General features: G+C 35.9%; 1 protein-coding gene and 1 long non-coding RNA gene across 4 annotated transcripts in view; one reads left to right on the forward strand and one right to left on the reverse strand.

Moving 5' to 3' along the window:
- LOC117609840 (uncharacterized) overlaps nt 1-20,962 on the forward strand; it is a 26,447-nt gene continuing 5,485 nt past the window's right edge. The window contains exons 1-2 of one of the 2 annotated variants that reach the window (XR_004582691.2): nt 1-215; nt 19,978-20,224. Coding sequence is in view for 1 of the 2 variants with exons in the window: in XM_034336562.2 (XP_034192453.2) it covers nt 20,110-20,224 (115 nt within the window). In the remaining variant the exon portion in view is untranslated. The remainder of the gene's footprint in view (nt 216-19,977; nt 20,225-20,962) is intronic. The other variant, XM_034336562.2, reaches the window with a different exon arrangement.
- LOC117609881 (uncharacterized) lies at nt 212-11,389 on the reverse strand. 2 transcript variants are annotated; one of them, XR_013062221.1, is made up of 4 exons: nt 4,628-11,389; nt 2,173-4,403; nt 1,935-2,089; nt 212-1,840 (listed from the first exon to the last, which is right to left on the reverse strand). It is a non-coding gene; the product is annotated as an uncharacterized LOC117609881 (long non-coding RNA). The 2 variants fall into 2 exon arrangements; XR_004582705.2 differs by having other exon boundaries at nt 212-2,089.

Here is a 20,962-nt window from a genome sequence, read left to right on the forward strand (position 1 = left end):
CGCATTGACGTTTACGCGCGGAGAAGCGCGAGCCGGCGTGCAGGGGAATCGTGAACAAACCGGGACCGGGACGCAACAGTCGCTCAGCAGAGTTCGTGCTGGAAGTATCGTGGGAGGTATGGTTTCGCGCCTTTGTGACATTTCATGACTTGAACCCGGGATACCTGTTTACGAGCGACAGCCGAGAAGAATAGTGTCGAATCCAGTTATCTGGGGTAAGCGTTCCCATTCGGATTCTTTTTTCATTTATAATCATAAATCTCGCTAGCCTGGCCAACAACCCTTTTAATACGTCGATCGAAGTATCTCGGTACACGCGTACCATACACCGTCGATTCTCTCGTTCCACTCAGATCTACATGACCCCGTTTTCGTCTTAAATCATACCCAATTGTTTTTAACAGACGACATCCTCCATAGCGAACTTTTTGCGCAACCGGTGGCCCACAGTGAAGGGTTTTTCGTGCGTGCCAGTATTCTGATTAGTCGCGCAACAGGACTCGGTTAATTGATAGAAACAAAGCGGGATCCATGATTTCTCGTTTCACGCGTAGAAGACTGGCTTTTAACTATTTTTACAATTATATACTGCCTGGTGTTACAATGTGGTTTCAATCGATGCGTTGTAACTTGATTGAATCTCGGTTACATACGAACGAGTTTAATTGGGGTATAAAATACTTTACATTAAATTAACGTGTCTAACACGCCATTCCTCTTGTTTATAACCGTCCCCCTCTCTCTCTCGAGCGTCTTGGGTTCCCGAAGAGATGGGTTATGAATGAATGATTATCATCGATCGAAATTTCTATGATGGTAACGCTCCGCGAAGACACGACAATTTGTTAAAATTTGTAAAATTGAAGTATAATTAAATTTCATCAATTCATTCTTCAACCAGAATAGAAATTTTCTAGCTTGTAACAGTATAAATGAAACCGAAGTGGCGTCATGCGTAATGTGTATCAAAATGTCCATGAATATGATCTTGCGAATACATCATCCTTCACATTTGTTTAATGATCGTAGCTTGGTTACGACGCGACGATGTAAATCACTTAAAATAAGCAGGAACATTTTTGAGACGCAAAATATAATAAAAACTGAATTATGTCGTAAACATCGTTTAATGTCCATGCGACTGTTGATTATATTAGGGTGATAAAAAAGTATCTTTGTGGTCGTACTTTTTCTGGCATGAATTATTCCTTCCTAGTAAATCGGCCAACGAGTGTAAACTGTTTCTGTGATTGTTAGCAAGAAATACACAGCGCACTACCTAACAGAATTTGCAGAAACCGGTTTCGTTCTTTTTATAAAGATGATATCGGGATCGATTTGGTCCGTTCTAATTGAATCTCGACATTGAAAAATTACATTACTAGAACAGGAATAACATGTTGCTGCAGGGGAATACTAATGTTTCATTATTAATTCACTACCAATTAGGGATTAATAAAATTAAAATTCCTAGAATTTAAAAAATTACTACTTGTATAGCGTGTAGTTCTTTGTTCAGGAATTTCATCTGACCTTTGTGATTTTGTATCGATCCGGTACCATTCGGTTCCAACGATAAAAATCGCTTTAGGAACACATGAAGGGCCATCAAGTTCCCTCGTCGCCGGAAATCGTTGGAAATATCACGGACAGAAAACATGGTCTCAAGTCGGACGGAAATTAATTTAGAAAATGCACTCCAACGACTCGGTAGACTGCCACCACGGGCTACGTTCGATGGTTATTAATTAAATCTAACCCACGGCGTTGAATTTTTTTGTGTTAATACTTCTGCCGTTAATTACCGGACTCTGGTTGTGTTTGCATTTCTATTCTTACTCTGCAGAGAAGACGGATATCGTTGAATCAACGGTAACGTTATAGTACTTTAAAACGTTGAATCGTAACTGGTTAAATTGATGGAAATTTTATACCTTGAAATGCGAGCAAAGGTAACTGTGTTATCGTTTTGTATGCAGTTACGGTAACATTGCTTGAAAGCTGGCCGTAATTTATAGCAAAGAATGAATCCAAGTATTTTTAGTGAAAAGTTGCGATTTGCAGTTATGTCCATTTGAGGTTAGGTTATCTTTTTAAATACAAAATAAAAAAAAAAATAATAAATCAATTTAATAACATAAATTGTTTAATAGCTTTTTAAAAGTTGGATACTTTTAGGTATTGAAAGATGGCGGATGATCTTCATCCGGAAATGAAAGCAGGTGTGGAGGGAACGGAAGAGACTTATTAAAATTTTTCTCGAATATTCTGCAGCGACTGATTAAACTTTTTTAAAGCTGGCGAAACTCCGAAGACTTGTTTATACTAGTTCCTATTCCAACTTTCAGAGAATTCTTAATTTAAAAAAGTCTTTCATACCCGTTGAAAGCGTCAGCCATATTGTTGGACACTTTAAATGTTTCTTTGAAACCTTTTTTCTGTTTGCTCCCGTTTCCGGAAGGACGATTTTGAAACTTTACGTGTTATATTACATCAAACAAAGTTTCGATTGTACAATTATAATTTTCAATCGAAACCTTTGAAAGCGGGAAATACAAGGCTCGTTGGGAGTATAACCTCGCTAATTACTCGAATCGAACTTGGATCTGATTGCCTTCAAAACCGTTCGAGATATCGAGATGTAAGCTCTCAACGATGCAATTTCCCAGATAGATCAACTCAAACCCATGGCTTTTTATCGATTACCGTTATCCGTCGAAAACAATCGACCAGTATGCTACAGCGAGCATTCGTTATTATTCGATACTTGTGAGTCAACGAATGTGATTTTACTTTTACCGTCTGTGCTGTAATCTTCCATCTAAAGAAATCCTTTCGAAGGTTTGTTCAGCCGGATGACGATACCGTACGGGTACTTCCTTGTTTCTTTTTCTTCATATGCGTGTCTCCGTCCCGTTTTCTCGTTCGTTCGAGCAATAAGGAACGTTCAAGTATCGGCGTAGTTCCGTTATCCGCGGTAAATACACGTCGTGCATCCTGTACGTTTTGCCTCCGTTGAAAATAAACAATATAATATATATATATATATGCACCGATGGATGTACGTTACTGATCCGATGCACATGGTGTCCTCGAAGTTGCTCGATTTTATTTCTACCCGGAAATATTCTGCGTAACCTTTGCCATGTATCAGTATTTCCCATTGGCGGTGATTGATGGCGGTTCAAAATGGCGAAAAAATTTTTTGAACAGAAGGCGGGAAAAAGGATAACAGTAATTCCGATGATGGATTATGTTCATGAACACTATTTTTCTTTTGAAAGCAGTGAAAATTGAATTTCTCTTTTGTTTTTTATTTAATTATTTTGTAATATGGATACAAATTTTTCGCAGAATAATTCTATGAAATAGACTATACAAAACGAGTATGTATGTATGTACACAAATCCTTCGAACAATTGAGACGTACTGCTCACCAATCACAAGAAGTTGCATGCGAATAACGCAATCTGATTGGTTGTGCCCCACCTCAGCTCACACGTACTTTCAGTCGTGACATATGACTGGTCGAAGCGATTACATCTACTAATTAGACTCATGTTAAACTAGGGGATCAGTTGATGTGTGCGTAGTATCCCCCTCTTGCCCCTGTGCCGTCCAGCGGGACTTCTTGCGAGCAGAGAACAGTATTTATACTATAGCCCGGAAAAACCAGCTAGCACGTAACATCTGCGTTGAAAACTAGGGGCATCAAACGTATAATCATCGCGTACGTATGTATTATATAGAGAGACGGTGTCGCAGCCGTGTTTTCAGTGGTATCTGCATAATATGCTCTCGAAAACCCGCTCGCAGCTTCTTGCAGCGTCGAAAGGGGTGTGCAACACCATCGAGGGAAAAAACCGTGATTCTAGGGGGATGAGGGATAGGGGATGATGGGGTTGAATTAGACGTTAAGCTGCGTGGTACGGCTCGAACGGGTAATTCGAATCGATCGTGAAATCTGCCTCGACTTTGTGGTCCTCTTGCATCACCGGTCTGGCCGTGCGAATTGAAAAGAAAGCACACAACGCGGAACGACTTCGCGTCATCGCTTGCTATAGATTCCTGACCCTGGTTCAAGCCTGGAAACGGTTCCACGCGGTTCCTTCTCGGTCTACGAGTTTCAGCATCAGTCTCAAGGATAAGCATGTCGTTTAGTTGCGTTAGTCGGAGAAACGAACGCTTTTGCGGTTGCAGGGTGCTGCGCCCAGGCAAAGGGTATAGTATAGCCGGATAAGATAGTAAAAAGTGCTACTAAACCAAATTTGACTTGCAATGGCTCATTCGATAGTTTATGAAGAAAAAATAGTTCTGTATCTCATCTTGGGAGGTAATAATGGGCAAAAATGTAAAATCACGGTTTTTCAGTACATTTTTCCTATGTTTGTGGATGAAAAATTCTGAAAAAAATCAGAAACATTTCTATCTATATGGCACATATTATAGGAGGTTTGCAGATTTTTTAATTGAAAGCCCAAGCTGTCAAAAATCAAAATCCCCCAAAAATGCTAAAAAATATGGTGATAAGTGTATATTCTTTTATTTAGTGTTTGATGTTTTATTTAAGTGTTTATTTTTTGTTCAGGTGCGTAGTTGAAAAAGAAAATAGAAATTTTTAACGTACTTTCAATCAATCCGATTTATTTAGTTTCTTTAATTCCTATTCTGTTTCACTGTACGTAAAAACATTCAACATATTATAACACACTTATTTGATAAAGAGCAGACAAAACTTTGGCGTATGAGTAACTATGACATGCAAAAATGGCGGAAAAATCAGTTTTCATTTATTTTTTTAACTATGGCGTACCCGAACAAAAAATGTCACAAAAATTGAGAATAATAGTATCAATGATATACACTTATAAAAAAAAGTATGAATTCAGATCTGCGACTCCTTCAATACAAAATTGCCATTTTTCAGCATTTTTGGGGTGTTTTCAATTTTTTACATTTTGGATTTTCAACTTAAAAATCTGCGAAGCTCCTGTTGTATGTGCATCATATGTAAATAGAAGTATCTCTGATATTTTTCGGAATTTTTCATCACAAACATAGGAAAAATTGACCAAAAAACGTGATTTGACATTTTTGCCCATTAGTACCTTCCCAGATAAGATATAGGGTTGAAGACTTGGCACAGACTATTTTTTCTTCATAAGCTATCGAATGAGCCATTGCAAGTCAAATTTGAAATATACCCTTTTAAGTCTAGTATTGTAACCGTTACGTTTGAAGCAGCTGGATGAATGAAGATCCCCCTTGGGACCGATGAATGTGGCCTGTGAATGATTCAAGGCATTCCAGGAACAGTTATTCCAACCAGCTGATATTTGGATCACTATGTTGAGAATAATTTGAGATTTACCATGAGGTAAATCCGTGTATCTCAAAATGATAGTAAAATATATTTTATTTTATTTAAGTATTTATAAACTGTAGTTTTATATACAGTTCTGAATTACAATTCTCTTCTGCACATTTTAGTTAACACCTGGACGTTTTAATACATCTGCGTGAACTCGGCTTTCAAGATGCGTGTCTGCGGCGTTTCTTTCCCTTCGGTAGGAACAGAAAATGTGAAATCATTAGAATTTCCGGTGGAAGCAAGTCCCTTCGTTCTTCTCTCGTTATCTCGAGGATTTATGGAATACTTCGCGTTTTACCGACACTGTACATTTTTAATAGCCCGGTTAACGAAGAGTGATAATTGTTCCTCGAATAGAAATCTACCTCGATCTTAAATGACAATAATTATGTAGAATCGCGTCAGTTAACGGATTCAGTATTCCAATATTTAAAAGCAAATGGATTATTCGAGTCTTTGTGTATAATTTAATACAATTATCGCTCTTTTCTTTCAAATTTTGTGTTTCTAGAGCAAACTAAACTCGTAAAATAATTATCACTAGAATAATTTTGTCAAAGGATACATGGACATTATTAAACCTTTGCTGTACTTTTTTTTCACCATTTTCACCAAAGCTAACTACTCATTGCTGTAATGTTGATGCAAATTAAATAATTCGAAATATTGTGCATATATTATATTTAGAGATTCTCGGCTGTGTAAATTCTAACTGAAATTATACTTCAAATTCTATTATAACACAGGTACGGTTCAGTTTTGTCACATTAGAACTATAAGGTGCGTCACGAGTGTGTCTCGTCATTATGTGGCAAGGGTTTAATTATCCAAAAATGAATGAAATATTACAAAGTGGTTTCTGCACGCGACAGCTACCCTTGTGTGAAAAATATCACGTGTGCGTCCTAACACGACAACCACAGCCTTTAGAATTGGAGTAATGAAATCATGGAAAAAGAAGATCCACTAATTTACTTTACATGTGTATATGGTTAGGCAGAGTGTGCTATTTTTATAGTCTAAAAGGGAAAAAGGCTTCTCGCAATATTTTCTAGAAAGGTCTATCATGCTCGATTCTGTACATAATACTATAGGGTAAATCAGGTAAAGTGGTACAAACTATTATCTCGGAAACTATAACAGCTATTCACCTAATTCTTTTTTTAAATTAAATAGTACGAAGTGCTTGATTGTGTGGTGTATAATAAAATTTTTCTAAACTGGCTACCATAAGATCAGAATAAACTGACGTCGTCCTTCTTAAATGGAAAGCTATACCTAATCTTTTTTATTTAAATAACTTTTATCAAATTGAATAACATTTACTTGAACCATTTTTTGATATCCTTCATATGCGGCGTCCAAGGAAAATGAAACAGACGTATTTTATGTTAAAATTCATTTGATTAAATATTGAACATGTGTTCTTTTTTTTTTTTTTTTTTTTTTAATATTATAACTGTTATAATATTGTGTATTGGACAACATTATTGCAGGTACCGACTTACAAGCATTTTGCATTCGATTTTTTCTTATAGGAGTAGTTAAAGGATAAAGTAATGGAAACTTGAATTATCACAAAAGAACATATGAAAACTCGAATACAAAATGCTTGTCAGCTGAAACGAATAAATACATGTTTACATTAATAAAATGAATTTTAAAGTAAAGTACGTCTGTGTTAATTTTCCTTATTTGCTCCTTCAACATTCCCTTTGCCATAAATCGTTAACTATTACGAATATCAAAAGATGGTTCAAGTAAATGTTATCTAGTTTGATAAAAGCTATTTAAATACAAACAAAAAGGAAAGAAAGAAATTAGTATAGTATCTCATTTAAAACAGATAACGTAGGTTTGTTCTGACTCCATGATAGCCGCTTTAGAAAAATTTTGTATACACCACATAATCAAGCATTTCGTAGCATTTAATTAAAAAAAAAATTAGCTCGATAGTTGCTACAGTTTCCGAGATAATAGTTTGTAACACTTTATCTGACTCATCGTGTATAAATTTCATATACAACTCAAAATTAACATTGTTACAGTTATACAGTTATTCTCATACGAGAATGAAAAACGGCGACAAAGTGATTTATTAGAACTACTTCATTCCATTCACGAAGACCATTCAGCCAGATTTCCCTTTTCAATCCGGGAGCCGACAATAGTCGCTTATCATCAGTCGAACGAATTCGTATGCTCGCTGTTCCGGAAGCGTTCCTCGACTCGCAAATCACCGCCCTTACCAAAGATGGTGATGGTCAGTGTTCGTCGTACATACAAATAACCATCTGCCCGTATGATTTTACGTCAAATCGTACGATATTGGCACTTCATATCTGCGGGCTTTCAATCATAAAAATAGCTTTCATTTATGAATATTTTAATAATTTCAGTCACGATTCATCTAGGCGTCGTTGTTCATTAATTAAGTACACTCCATCAGATGATATTTTAATTAAATACTATTCTCGTGAGAGCTAGAGACTCGCTATCTAATCTATAGATCTTAATACATTTACATACTGTACACACTCAGGTAACCGAGATTTTTCAATTAAAAAGAAAATGCGAGAAATAATGTCCCCCTAGGCTCTCCCTAGTCTCTCCAAAGATTGAAATCAAATTGAAAACCCTACGTTGCATCGAAATGTACAACGGTATGCTAATATTATTAACTACTTCCTAAATGCAGAGTGAAGTATAAAACTCCCATCTTCCCATACCCACAGTCATCAAGGAATCATCAACAATAGCGTCCAGTTAAAATGTTGGCGTTAACAGGTGTGCTTTCAATCAAGTTCATTGACTCTTCAGAGAGGTTCAAGATTATTACACAATGGTTACAGAAACAATTCCATACGGTTTTACAAAATAAACGAGCCGACTTAATTCTAATCTGTGTTATAGAACGTTAACCTACTTATAACGCATTCTCACATAATTCGCGAATCTACGAGTCATCTAAACGTTACTTCCTCATTTTCCTCACATTCCAAGATCTTTAGAGACTCAATAAAGCTTTCGAATTCTGTATCGTGCAGTACGTCGCACCAATATTATGGGAATATACATATTGTACGAATAGAGGATTGCATACCATCTTTGCAGCTGAGATCAATGCAACACACTCGAGAGATATATTCCATGCAGCTGCACATCAATTTGTCATAGGAATCTGCGCAGGTTGCTATTACAATTGAGTTGAATTATTTACAGTACGCAGTATACAGAGGGTAGATGGACAACTAGCAAGCAGTTGGTCACTTTGAGGACATAAGTAAGAGTACTTTAGTACTGGCTTCAAGTATTACATCTACATAAATTTAATAAATTTATTGGTTCTTATCGGATGTCCTGTATACTCTAAAAATATCCTTAAATTCAATATTATATTCCTTTTTATTATTATAGGCATAACCATGTGGAGGTTCCGTTATCTTCACGGTCACTGAAAATGAAATAATTATCATGGTCAGCATGGATATCATCTTTCTTTCTGTTTCGTTGAACTGATTACGTGACGACGTAATTGTCGCGAGGGAATGACGAGAAGATGACGGCATACTCGGTCACCTAAGCTCACACTTATTCCTCAGTTCCTCCTACACGACTGTTCATAATTAAATGTCCGCCTGTTTCGTTCAATCGTCCTCCTCTGTCGCGGATGTAACGAGCAAACCGTCTTAATGCCTTCGAGAAGGAAACGTGAATTACCGTGATACTTATACAAGGTTTAATGATTTGGTTCTCATTGCTGTAGGGCTTCCGCCACCCCTATAACTCCCATTCCTTCTCCTTTGTGTTTCAGAATTAAATTAAACGAGCAAAGAACTTACCGAGTATAATCTAATTCTTTACTACATCCGGTTCTTCCTTTATTTTATTTTCAGTGGGGACAAGTTGTCTGTATAATAGTGATGTGCGGCCCAACTATTCGGGTCGGGTCGGTTCGGAAAACATCAGGCAGGCGTCCGATACATGCATGGGGGAAACTTCCGAAAGGCCCCACCACCCCAGGACAGCCAAACTTCGAATTTATAGTAATTGAGGGACGAGAAATCGAATGAGACCATTTTCAGAACTGGCAAATAAACCGTTCTCGAGATATACAGGGTATTCCAAAAGTGCCGAAACCCCCTATTATCTTGATAAGAACGCATTTCCACTGACTAACCTAACCCTAACCCTAACCCTAACCTAGGTTAGGTTAGTCATTTTCCGTCTAAATGCGTTCTTATCAAGATAATAGTGGGTTTCCGCACTTTTAGAATACCCTGTATATCTCGAGAACGGTTTATTTGCCAGTTCTGAAATTGGTCTCATTCGATTTCTTGTCCCTCAGTTACTATAAATCCGAAGTTTGGTTGTCCTGGGGTGATGGGGCCTTTCGAAAGTATACCCTATCTTATTTCTAAAATTCCATATAAAACAGATTTTGCACATGCTTATTGCAAGTATGTATTAACAAGCACATGAGAGTTGGGCCGCGAGTTGCGGGAGCTCGTCCGAATCTGCCCGACTGTACCCGACCGAATCCGAAATAGTCGGACTACCGACTGTACGCATGTATCGGACGCCCGCCCGAGCCCCTAATATCGGGTACCCACACATCCCTACTGTATAAGAATGATGGTTCATTTTTTCATGAGAATCCATTACCGATATTATGAATTAAGAATTTCTTGCTATACCTACATAATTAGAAATATTCATATACTTGAAATTATGAGTGATAGACATAATAAAATATTATAAAAATAGTAGATGAAACTTGGTCATTTTGAACTTATGTTAGATCTGAACCTACCCAAATAATATCTCTTCTGTTATAGCCATTTCCTTCTTTTCAAGTAGGAATTCATAAGAACTGGAATGAGAACCGACACCACTGCTGACGCGACTAATAATAAAGTCTTTATTCATTGTAAAGTTTTATCGAATCTCTTTTTTTGAGTCTAGTTCCTGGGATATTGATTTATAACACCAGATTAGCTGACTCACCCCGTATGACCCAGAAAATCAGGAAGTTGAGAGGCCGATTAGTAAACGGCGTTAATGTACATTAATTGATTACAAACTTTTCAGTGAATATACATTAACAATCATTTCGATGTTTTTTTTAAATTGAGCATACATAGAGATTGAGATATTGATGAACTACGTATAATGGTTCTAACAAAGTTTGGACAGCTATAAATTTTTCAACTCCACAGAGATAACGTAACCATTGATGAACAACAATAACATCGATGTACTTTAGGAATTGAACACGATCGGTATTCAATATTTATGCGAATATATGCGTGGTTTGCTTTAAATACTGACGTTCATGCCATACATTTTATCAATGTAAAAGTTCAGAAGTTTGTTCAAGCAAAAAAATTTCACCTGGCAAAATGAAATAATATTCACCTCCAAATCAAAGAACTTTTTAATATAAATAACTGGGTTAACAAATCCATCAAATTTTCTAAAGCCAACCAAGCAGAGTGAAAAACATTCGCTATCAAAAATAGGGTAGCAAACGTTCTGCATTATTGAGTTCTTCATTAGACAATTCCCAGAGGAGACGGGAATGAAATATTGCACGAACTAGCGTGGTTATCGTATAGTTTTATCAAAATGGAATTCACTTCTATATCTGACAGCTTGATTATTAATCTACCTAGAAGATGAATGCTATTTTCCATCTCTTTTCCCCTCTGATTCATTAAAGCAAGCAAATGGCTTAATGGAAGTTTGTCTTGAAATGTCATGGATCATCCAAAGTGACCTAACTCGCAGAGAATATATCTGAATGAATTAAAACATTCAAAAAAATGTATTCGATGAAGAAATTATTGATTCTGACCAAAGATCACGTTAGGCTCTTCTATGTTTCTCCTCATCTCTGTCATGTTCCAATTCGGTCCATTACAATTCCATGAAGCAGAGCCGCTTTCCGATTATCTTGCAATCAGTCTTCGAGTATGGAATAAACGTGGCGGAGCCTGTAACGAGTGCGTGCACTAGAATGGCAAGACTAACTGGGTTAACGACGACGGGTCACGGGGAAGCCTCGAATGTTTTCGCTTACTAGAATCACCTACCTATAGTATTCTTCTCGACTCGTTGGGAAGAACGTGATACGTCGACGGCGAAATCAGATTCAAGATACAGTGGACAAAATTTGTATAAGAACACTACTGTTTTTAATGAAAAGTCTTAAATAATTCAATAATATAGGGGGTTTTTTATTTATTTATTTATTTTTTTTGATAGAACTTTGAGAAAGAATAACGGTAAAAGCATATTTCATTATATGTTCTGTATTCTTAATTTTTGTTTGTTAGTATCTGACAAATCATTATACTAGTTATGAATAGACTCACACTTGAAGAACGCTTCAGAATAGTGAAAATTTATTTCGAAAATCGTTCGTCGATTCCCCAAACATATATACCGCAGTTCACCAGAGTCCATAACTGCGAAAAGACCAGTTTTCGTTCTTCGCGGTTCTCCAGTGCGCATCTTCGTCCTGATTGGCGATACTTCCAAACGAAGTGGAAAGCGATTAGCAGAGAGCTCGCTGCGTTCCCCCACCATCTTCCAACCTGCGCGTCGCAGTTATGGACTCTAGTGAACTGCGGTATAGACGACTTCGCGATTTTTATAGGTTATGTTGATCTAGATGAGATGTGGTTTCAACAGTGTTTCCATCAAAATTGAGAACTCAGGTTCGGTATATAACCTAAATTGACTACAAGAAACCGATTAAAGTTGGTTTCAGAGCTGTATGTCTCACCGTTTTCGAGATATCGTGGTAAGGGTAGGTTAGGTTAGGTTTTGTGTATGCGCAGTATTGAATAGCGCATGCTCAGTATCGAATAGCGCATACCTAGTCCCAAAATTGTATAAAAATCTCTTACCACAATATCTCAAAAACGGTACGAGATTCAGCTCTGAAATCAATTTTAATCGGTTTCTAGTAGTTAATTTAGGTTATATACCGAATCGGAGTTTTCAAGTTTGGTGGGGCCATTCGGAAACTTATCCCAACGTGCCATACTGCTACTGAAACTATCGACATGTTAAAATCATTCGGCTGGCCTAGTAGATCGTCTGACCTAACACCTCTGGATTACTTTCTATGGGGCTATGTAAAATCTCACGCTATGTACTTAACTAACCCATCAACAATTAACGACCTAGAAGCCAATGTTATTAGGAGAATATACAGCCACACGTATTTGAAAAAGTAATACAAAACTGGACAGACAGAATTTGATTTGTGAAGAATAGCCGTGAAGGATATATGACCGAAATCGTATTCAAAACTTAATGTCAGATATTTATTTTTACAATAAAAAAACATTTATGCTGAAAAGCTTAACTATTGTAATATTTTTTTTAATTTAAACTCCTAGCATGCTTAAAAGAACACCCTGTTCAAGTAATGGATGGTTGCGAAATGGTTAAGGTTGATTAAACAAGGAAAATATGTGCAAAGAAATAACCCAATCGCTATATATTTGTTATAAACTATACATAATAATTTAACGTACAAAAAAGTAACGAAATTGGTACAAAAGCATTATATTAAATCATTACGAAAAACATATATTTTAGAATATTAATAACTTGTACTACCACCATTATGCTTAATCACCTCGAATATTCGATTCTTCATACTAGAAATTAATTTTTGTACCGTAGCATATACAATAATATGAATTTTACTTCACTCTAATCTAATTGCCTGTTCTAGTTGATTTGTGTTGTTATATTGTTTTTCGTTTTTATACATGGCTTTTGATAAAATTCCCCACAAATTTTCAATTGGTTTCAAATCGGGAGAGCGAGTTCGCCACTTTACTAGTGGCAAATCTTTTTGTCGAAAGCATTCAAGTGACTTTTTAGAAAAGTGCACCGCTGCGTTATCTTGTTGAAAAATACCATTATCGTTATGATATTTTTCAATAAATGGAATTAAACAATCTTCTAATAAATCGATATATTTTTCAGAAATCATGTTTGTAGAAATTTTACAAATTGGTGTTTTTGAGGTGTTACTAAAAGTAGCCCATCTACTTCCTACGCTGAAATTTCTACTCATTGAAACAGATCTTTTATGCGTAAATCGTGCCAATAATATTTACATCCGTCTGGCCTGTCTAAATTAAATTTCTTTTCATCAGAAAATATAATATTTTTCCACTCCTCACACATATGATTACCTGAGAATTCTAATCAAAAACGTTTGTGCTTCTCCATAAGTGATAGTTTTAATACCTTTTTTCGTCCATTTTGATCTTTTATCTCATTGCAATATTTGTTGCACACGACGTGTGGTCTACTGGCAAATCTAAAATTCTATTATATATGGTAGTTACTTCACTTGCACTTTTATTTCCATACGCAATTTCTTTAAATATTCGAGAACGATCGCGTCTTGTCAATTTTGTATTACTACCTGAGTAGTGGTTTACACCATAATTTTCACCTAAATTAATTATTATGTGTATACACGTAATAGATCTATTTATTTTTGCCGATACTTTTCGAATAGAGAGGGGCCTGAATCGTGTATGCATCGATCTTAGCTCTTTCTGCTCGTGTTAGTATTTGTCGGAGAAGGGAGAAAAAGCGTTCCTCCGTCTTGGGATGATCGTCTATCAGACTCGTCAGTGGGACTGACAACAGACGATCCCTGTCCCAAACACCTATCATACCGCAATTCGGAAACTTCTATATATAGTATGTATTTGAACTGCATGCCGGGCGACTAAACGCCTACATATTTTACCTACGTATTTTCATTCTACAAAAAATCTTAAAACTACTATTGTATATTTTTGAGGAATGCAATATTATGAGGGCTCTAACGATTTTCTGGGTATACTTCCGAAAGGCCCCATCACCCCAGGACAACCAAACTTCGGATTTATAGTAATTGAGGGACGAGAAATCGAATGAGACCATTTTCAGAACTGGCAAATAAACCGTTCTCGAGATATACAGGGTATTCTAAAAGTGCGGAAACCTCCTATTATCTTGATAAGAACGCATTTCCACTGACTAACCTAACCCTAACCCTAACCCTAACCCAGGTTAGGTTAGTCATTTTCCGTGAAAATGCGTTCTTATCAAGATAATAGTGGGTTTCCGCACTTTTAGAATACCCTGTATATCTCGAGAACGGTTTATTTGCCAGTTCTGAAAATGGTCTCATTCGATTTCTCGCCCCTCAATTACTATAAATCCGAAGTTTGGTTGTCCTGGGGTGATGGGGCCTTTCGGAAGTACACCTCGATTTTCTATTATATTTCGCCTGCTGAGACGGAACTAAGTAAAAACAACTGTTCCTATACATAGAAATTTCGCATTGATTTCGACCAGCAAATAATGATTTCAAGTTTATCAACAAAAGACTAAATGCTTAAGAATACAAACCGTTTAATTATTAAGTGCATTAATAAACGCGAAATACATTAATAATTTTTTTAAATGTAAATACTCGTAGATAAATTGTTTGAACCACTGGGAGAGAACTTTCAACCTCTTACAATCAAATTTCTTCCAAATTAATTCTTTACACACTTCTTTTCAATGAATTCATAACGCCAGTCACAATTAATTAGCAGATCGTTCAAACGTTTACACGCGTTGACAGCAATACAAAACAATTAATAGCGAGGCAAGAAATAGGAACGCAAGCTCAGCTAAGCCGATAAAGAGTTTCACAGGTAGCTTTTATGGCAACCACAAAGGTTGTCGCACGTGCAAATTGTTGTGTAAATCGCACCAGATTATTCTTTTCAATTGCAAATCCATCCGAGCTGACTATAAATAGTTACGTGCGAACATTGCCTTTTAAGCAGACGAGATTCATTTAATGGTTTACCGGCTCGCATTACGTGGAACGGAAACAGTGATCGTGATTATGCAGCTATAACGAATGTAGCCACGATTGAAATATCATATGCCGATGCTTTTCTACTAGCTTAGCTTTCAATCCGACAGACCTTCCAGGATACATACCGTGATTCGCTTTAATTCCTTTCCGCTGCTATTCATCACGATTTTAATTAGTCAGTCAGGGTAACAGCTACAAAAGTGTCTAAAATGAATTATGGAGAATTGAAGGGTTATTTAATTAACCCACGTCCTTTCCTGACCATTATTGCACAATTTTTTGTTAAACCTCAACCATTCAAGGGTAGACGTTTGAAAAACGAGAAATGATTCGCCTCCTTTTTGAAATAGACACAGGGATAAACATTTTTCTCCGGTTACGGTGTCTGGATGTCCTCTCTGAGACTAGTTCCTTACGTCATCGGGAACAGGTTGTCGATTACGTCAACGTTCTCACCGAGTACCTTGATATCTAACTGTACACGTTGTGATGATACTGCTATTAACGTACATAACTCCTGAGACTTTGATACGAATTCCTAAATAATTATTTCTTTGATAAATTCCAGCTAATGTCTTGCGTCAAAAAGTGGATTTAAACCTTACCATATAGTTTACAATAGTAAAGCATTGAAGTATTGGTATTTCTCTTTAAATTTTGTATATAGGACTTGAAGCTTTTACTCGGCCATGAATGAAATATCTTCAGACGTTCTTCGACAAAGATATTTCGAGCTTTTAAATCGGCTCCCCTGGTGAAATTCTGAACATTTACAGAACGGACGATCATTATTGTTTCAGGGGTAAGCTTCTCGTATTGTTTTCCTAATTGCGTCGGCCGGTTTCGCGTTTCCACGGCTCTTTTTAAAGTCTCTCCACGTCTCTCCACGGGATTAACGAAATTTTCACGTAGAAATTTTCCCACCAACAAGTAATCGAAAAGAAAATCATTCGAAAGCTTCTGGTAAATTTACATGAATGTTCAATCGCATTTAAATGAGGTTCGGATAAAGTTCTGAAAGCGACAACCCTCCGATTTTTCTGAAATTCTTGCCAAAGCTTATCCTTGATTAGAGAAGAAGATGCCTAAAAGGATTTTTGGCGACAAAGCCCCGTTTGCCCCCCAGCCCCCCTCAAAGTTTTGACAGTTCTTACTAAATATCTCCGGAAATATTGATTTTAAAGAAAATAGTTTCAAACAAAAACTGAAGTTCGTAAAAAACTCTACAAAAAAGGTTATACACATTTTTTACGTAAACCTATTATTTTGGCTGTTATGAACAATAATAGTACTTTTTCCTCAGATGTACATGTACATATAATTTGATGTATTTAAATTAGGTTAGGCTATATATTTAAATTCGGCCACCGTAAGGCGACCAGTAATGCTTTCATTTACACATATTTTTATAATTAATTTATTATTATTTCATGAAAGCGTTGCCGGAAAGTTCGGATTATGTATGTGTTCGGAACAGATCGACAATTATACATTATGCACTGTGTCGGTAAGGTAGGGAATGATATCAACGATAGTGTAGAAATTACTATTTGTTTACATAACAGCCAAAATAATAGGTTTATGTGAAAAATGCATTGAACCTTTTTTGTAGAGCTTTTTATGAGCTTCATTTTTTGTTTGAAACTTTTCTCTCTAAAATCAATATTTTCGGAGATATTTAGTAAGAACTGTCAAAACTTTGATGGGAGCTGGGGGGCAAACGAGGCTTTGTCGCCATAAATCCTTTTAGGGACTTTCTTCTCTAATCAAGGATAAGCTTTGGCAAAAATTTCAGAAAAATCGGAGGGTTGTCACTTTCGGAAGTACACCCTGAGGTTCTTATTGAAAGAATGTAAATATACACCGAGAAATCAAACTAAAATTGCTGGAAGATGGACGTGCTTTTTATCAGCGATTTTCGATGATCGAAAGATGTAAGCAGCAACCGGTGCTTCCTGTGTTGAACAAGAAGCCACCGTTTGCTCGCTCTCTTCGAACCATTATCCCTGTAAGGTAGCACGCGATAGATATTCATATTCATCCTCGTCTCTTGTCCAATCTCGTAATGGCGTGTGTTATAGCAGTGTAAGAATACCGGCAAAGAAAATGACTTTTTCCCTTGGAATCTGAATATCACTACGATCACGAGTTCTTGTAGGATTTTAATGAAAATCCGGTACTATCTACTCGTGATAGATTGAAATACAAAAAACAGATATATAGGGTGAGTCAGATAAAGTGTTACAAACTATTATCTCGGAAACTGTAGCAAATATCGAGCTAATTCTTTTTTTTAAATTAAATGCTACGAAATACCTAATTGTGTGGTGTATATACAATTTTTCTAAAGCGGCTTTCAATGAATATCAGAATAAACCTAAGTCGTCTGTTTTAAATGAGATACTATACTAATTTCTTTCTTTCCTTTTTGTTTGTATTTAAATAGCTTTTATCAAACTGGATAACATTTACTTGAATCATCTTTTGATATTTGTAATAGTTAACGAATTATGGCAAAGGGAATGTTGAAGGAACGAATAGGCGGAGGCCTCGAAAGAGAATTAAAAGAGACGTATTTTGCCTTAAAATTCATTTAAATATTGAAGATGACGACCATTTACAATGTAAACACGTATTTATTCGTTTCATAATGTTATTACGTACATCAGATAGTGCTGTTGCATTTACCAACTGACAAGCATTTTGTATTCAAGTTTTCATATCTTCTTTTGTGGTAAGTGGAGTTTCCATTATTTTATGCTTCATATACCCTTACAACATAAAATCAAATGCAAAATGCTTACAATAATGTTGGCCGATACACAATATTACAGGGTATCCCGTAACTCCTGTAACTCCCGGAAATGGGGGTTGCTGGGGTGATTCTGAACAATATTTTCCTTTACCAAAATGTCGTTTGAAGCTTCGTTTTTGAGTTATTAACGAAAAACACTGGCCAATCAGAGCGCGCCTTTAGCGCGGGCTGAATCACGGAAGCGTTGGCGTTCAGCCGCGCTCGGTCGTGGTCGTGAACAAACGCATTGGCACAGCGTGGGTATCGAGGGAAGCGTGCGACAAATGTTACATCGTCTTAAATTAACAACAATGTGCAATTATTCGTTATTCATGAATAATGAATGCGTTTGTGAAAAATTAGGTAGGTTAGGTTAGGTTTGGTTAGGTTTGGTTGGGTTTGGTTAGATTTGGTTAGGTTAGTCATTTTGCGTGGAAATGCGTTCTTATCGAGATAATAGGGTGTCCGACACTTTTAGATTACCCTGTATATCTCGAGAACGGTTTATTTTCCAGTTCTGAAAATGGTCTCATTCGATTTCTCGCCCCTCAATTACTATAAATCCGAAGTTTGGTTGTTCGAGTTTCCCCGAATCGAATAATAATTTCTTCTAATTGTAATTTAAAAAAAAAAATTATTTTGCAAGTTGCAGCGAGGCGAAAGTGCATCCGCACTTCTCCATTTATTTTAACTGTTTCCGTTATTGTAAATTTCAGTCCAATCGAATAATTTCTTCTAATTGTAATTTAAAAAGAAAAATCATTTTGCAAGTTGCAAATTACATCCTGTATAAGTGTCGTAATATAAAAAGCAAAGAAGAAATACATGTTGTTAACAAGTCGTCATTTTCAAAGTTTTAATAAAATGAATTTTAACACAAAGATACATCTGTTTCACATCTGTTCGCTCCTTAGATATTTCCTTCGTCATAAATCGTTAGCTATGAGGGATATTAATGGGTTAGGCCACTCTAGAACATGAAAAAATAAGCATATTTTGGGAATTTTTTTAATGAAAATGATGGAATAAATCAAAATTCTGTAAGCATGCCTTTATTTTACAACAAATAAACTTTAAAAATTAATTTTTGTATAGTGATTTAAGTCAAAATATGGGCACTTCAGCATATCTTGGATGACGCCTTTTTGTTGTAGGACTAAACGGCCGGACCAGCAGCTCCTGCAGTTTTTAACTTAGGATAAAAAACCAAAATATTTTCGATTATATATGAGAACAGCTACCGAACTATGTAGTATTTTGTTGATATATTGATTTTTGCAAAAAGGGCGTATGTGTAAAAGAGAAAATGTAAAATTTCAAGAAAAAATCGCCAGAAAAGAACTATGCAATATAATGAAAAAATCCTACGTAGTTCGGTAAAGAATTTAGTTTTGAATATACTGTTAAATTTTCAAATCGATTGGTGATGATGTGTTTGATTTATGAGTCCGCCCAATTTGAAAAATGCGGTTTCAAGAAAAATGCGTTTAAAGTTTTCAGTAATAGACGCAGTAGACCGGAAGAGGCTGCGCCAGAATTCGAAATTCGAGTACTTAGAGATTTTTCCCACCCATAATCTTTTGCCATATCATTTTTAAGACATTAAGGCATCTTTTAAGCAAAAAAAAAAATTTCGATTTTTTTCAAAATTCTAGAATGGCCTAACCTCTTAAAGTAACAAGGACAACGTCAGTTTATTCTGACCTTAGGGTAGCCACTTTAGAAAAATTTTTTTATACTCCACACCATCAGGTATTTCATACCATTTAATTAGAAAAAAAGAATTAGGTCGTTAGCTGCTACGGTTCCCGGGATAATACTTTCTAACACTCTATCCGACTCACCCTGTATATGTATGTGAAATGATAAAACAATTTTCATTAAAAAGAATTATTTTCTTTGTGTTTGTAGATATATGTAAAAGAGGAGCAAAAAGATGGAGTCAATAGGAGAACCGTCGGCATAATAGACGAACTAGGGGTCATCCGATGTTTTTGGAATACTTGTACCTGCTACTGAAAGAAACTTTATCATATACTCAAGATGACGATAACGGCGTCTACGGAGAGGATGGACACGACGAAGGATCTTCCGAAGAAGAAATTTATCAATACTAATCTCTTGTCACTGAAGCTTTTGTTATTCATATTTTTTGGTGGTACGTTTATAGATTTACCAAACGATGCGTCAAGAACTAGAATTGATTAAAGTAAGTTTTAGAAATTTGTCAAAAAATGCTTCAAGAATTAGAATTGATCAGAGTAAGATCATAAGAGAACAATTAAAAACTTTTTTACCCCTTTGCGGTCGATCGACACACATATTGTGTATCCAAACATAACTGTCATAGCAATTTATAATTCCGTACATATTGCGCTATATTCTTGATACAAAAATAATTTTTAACAAAAAATACAACCGACTTAGAAATGCACTAAAAAATATGAAATAATTTCTTCTTCATTTATACAAATACCTAACAGCTATTAATAAAACCTATTTACTCGTTAAATAGTATACTAAATACATTTTAACCTTTTCGGAGGCGGCGCAAAATTAAAAACTTTTCTTCTACTAGGAAGATTCTAGTTCAGGTGTCAACAACCTATCAAATCATTATTGGCAGCATCGTATATTCGGGCATTTTTAATTTTGCGCCGCCTCCGAAAAGGTTGAAATGTATTTAGTATACTATTTAACGAGTAAATAGGTTTTATTAATAGCTGTTGGGTATTTGTATAAATGAAGAAGAAATTATTTCATATTTTTTAGTGCATTTCGAAGTCGGTTGTATTTTTTGTTAAAAATTATTTTATTTCACACTTTTTAGTGGAACGAGCAGTATTTATAGGATGCCGTAAGGTGGTTTACCGTTCTTATTGATTAATTGCAATAA

The sequence above is a fragment of the Osmia lignaria genome, chromosome 5 (genome assembly GCF_051020975.1).
Source record: "Osmia lignaria lignaria isolate PbOS001 chromosome 5, iyOsmLign1, whole genome shotgun sequence".
Lineage (NCBI taxonomy): Eukaryota > Metazoa > Arthropoda > Insecta > Hymenoptera > Megachilidae > Osmia > Osmia lignaria.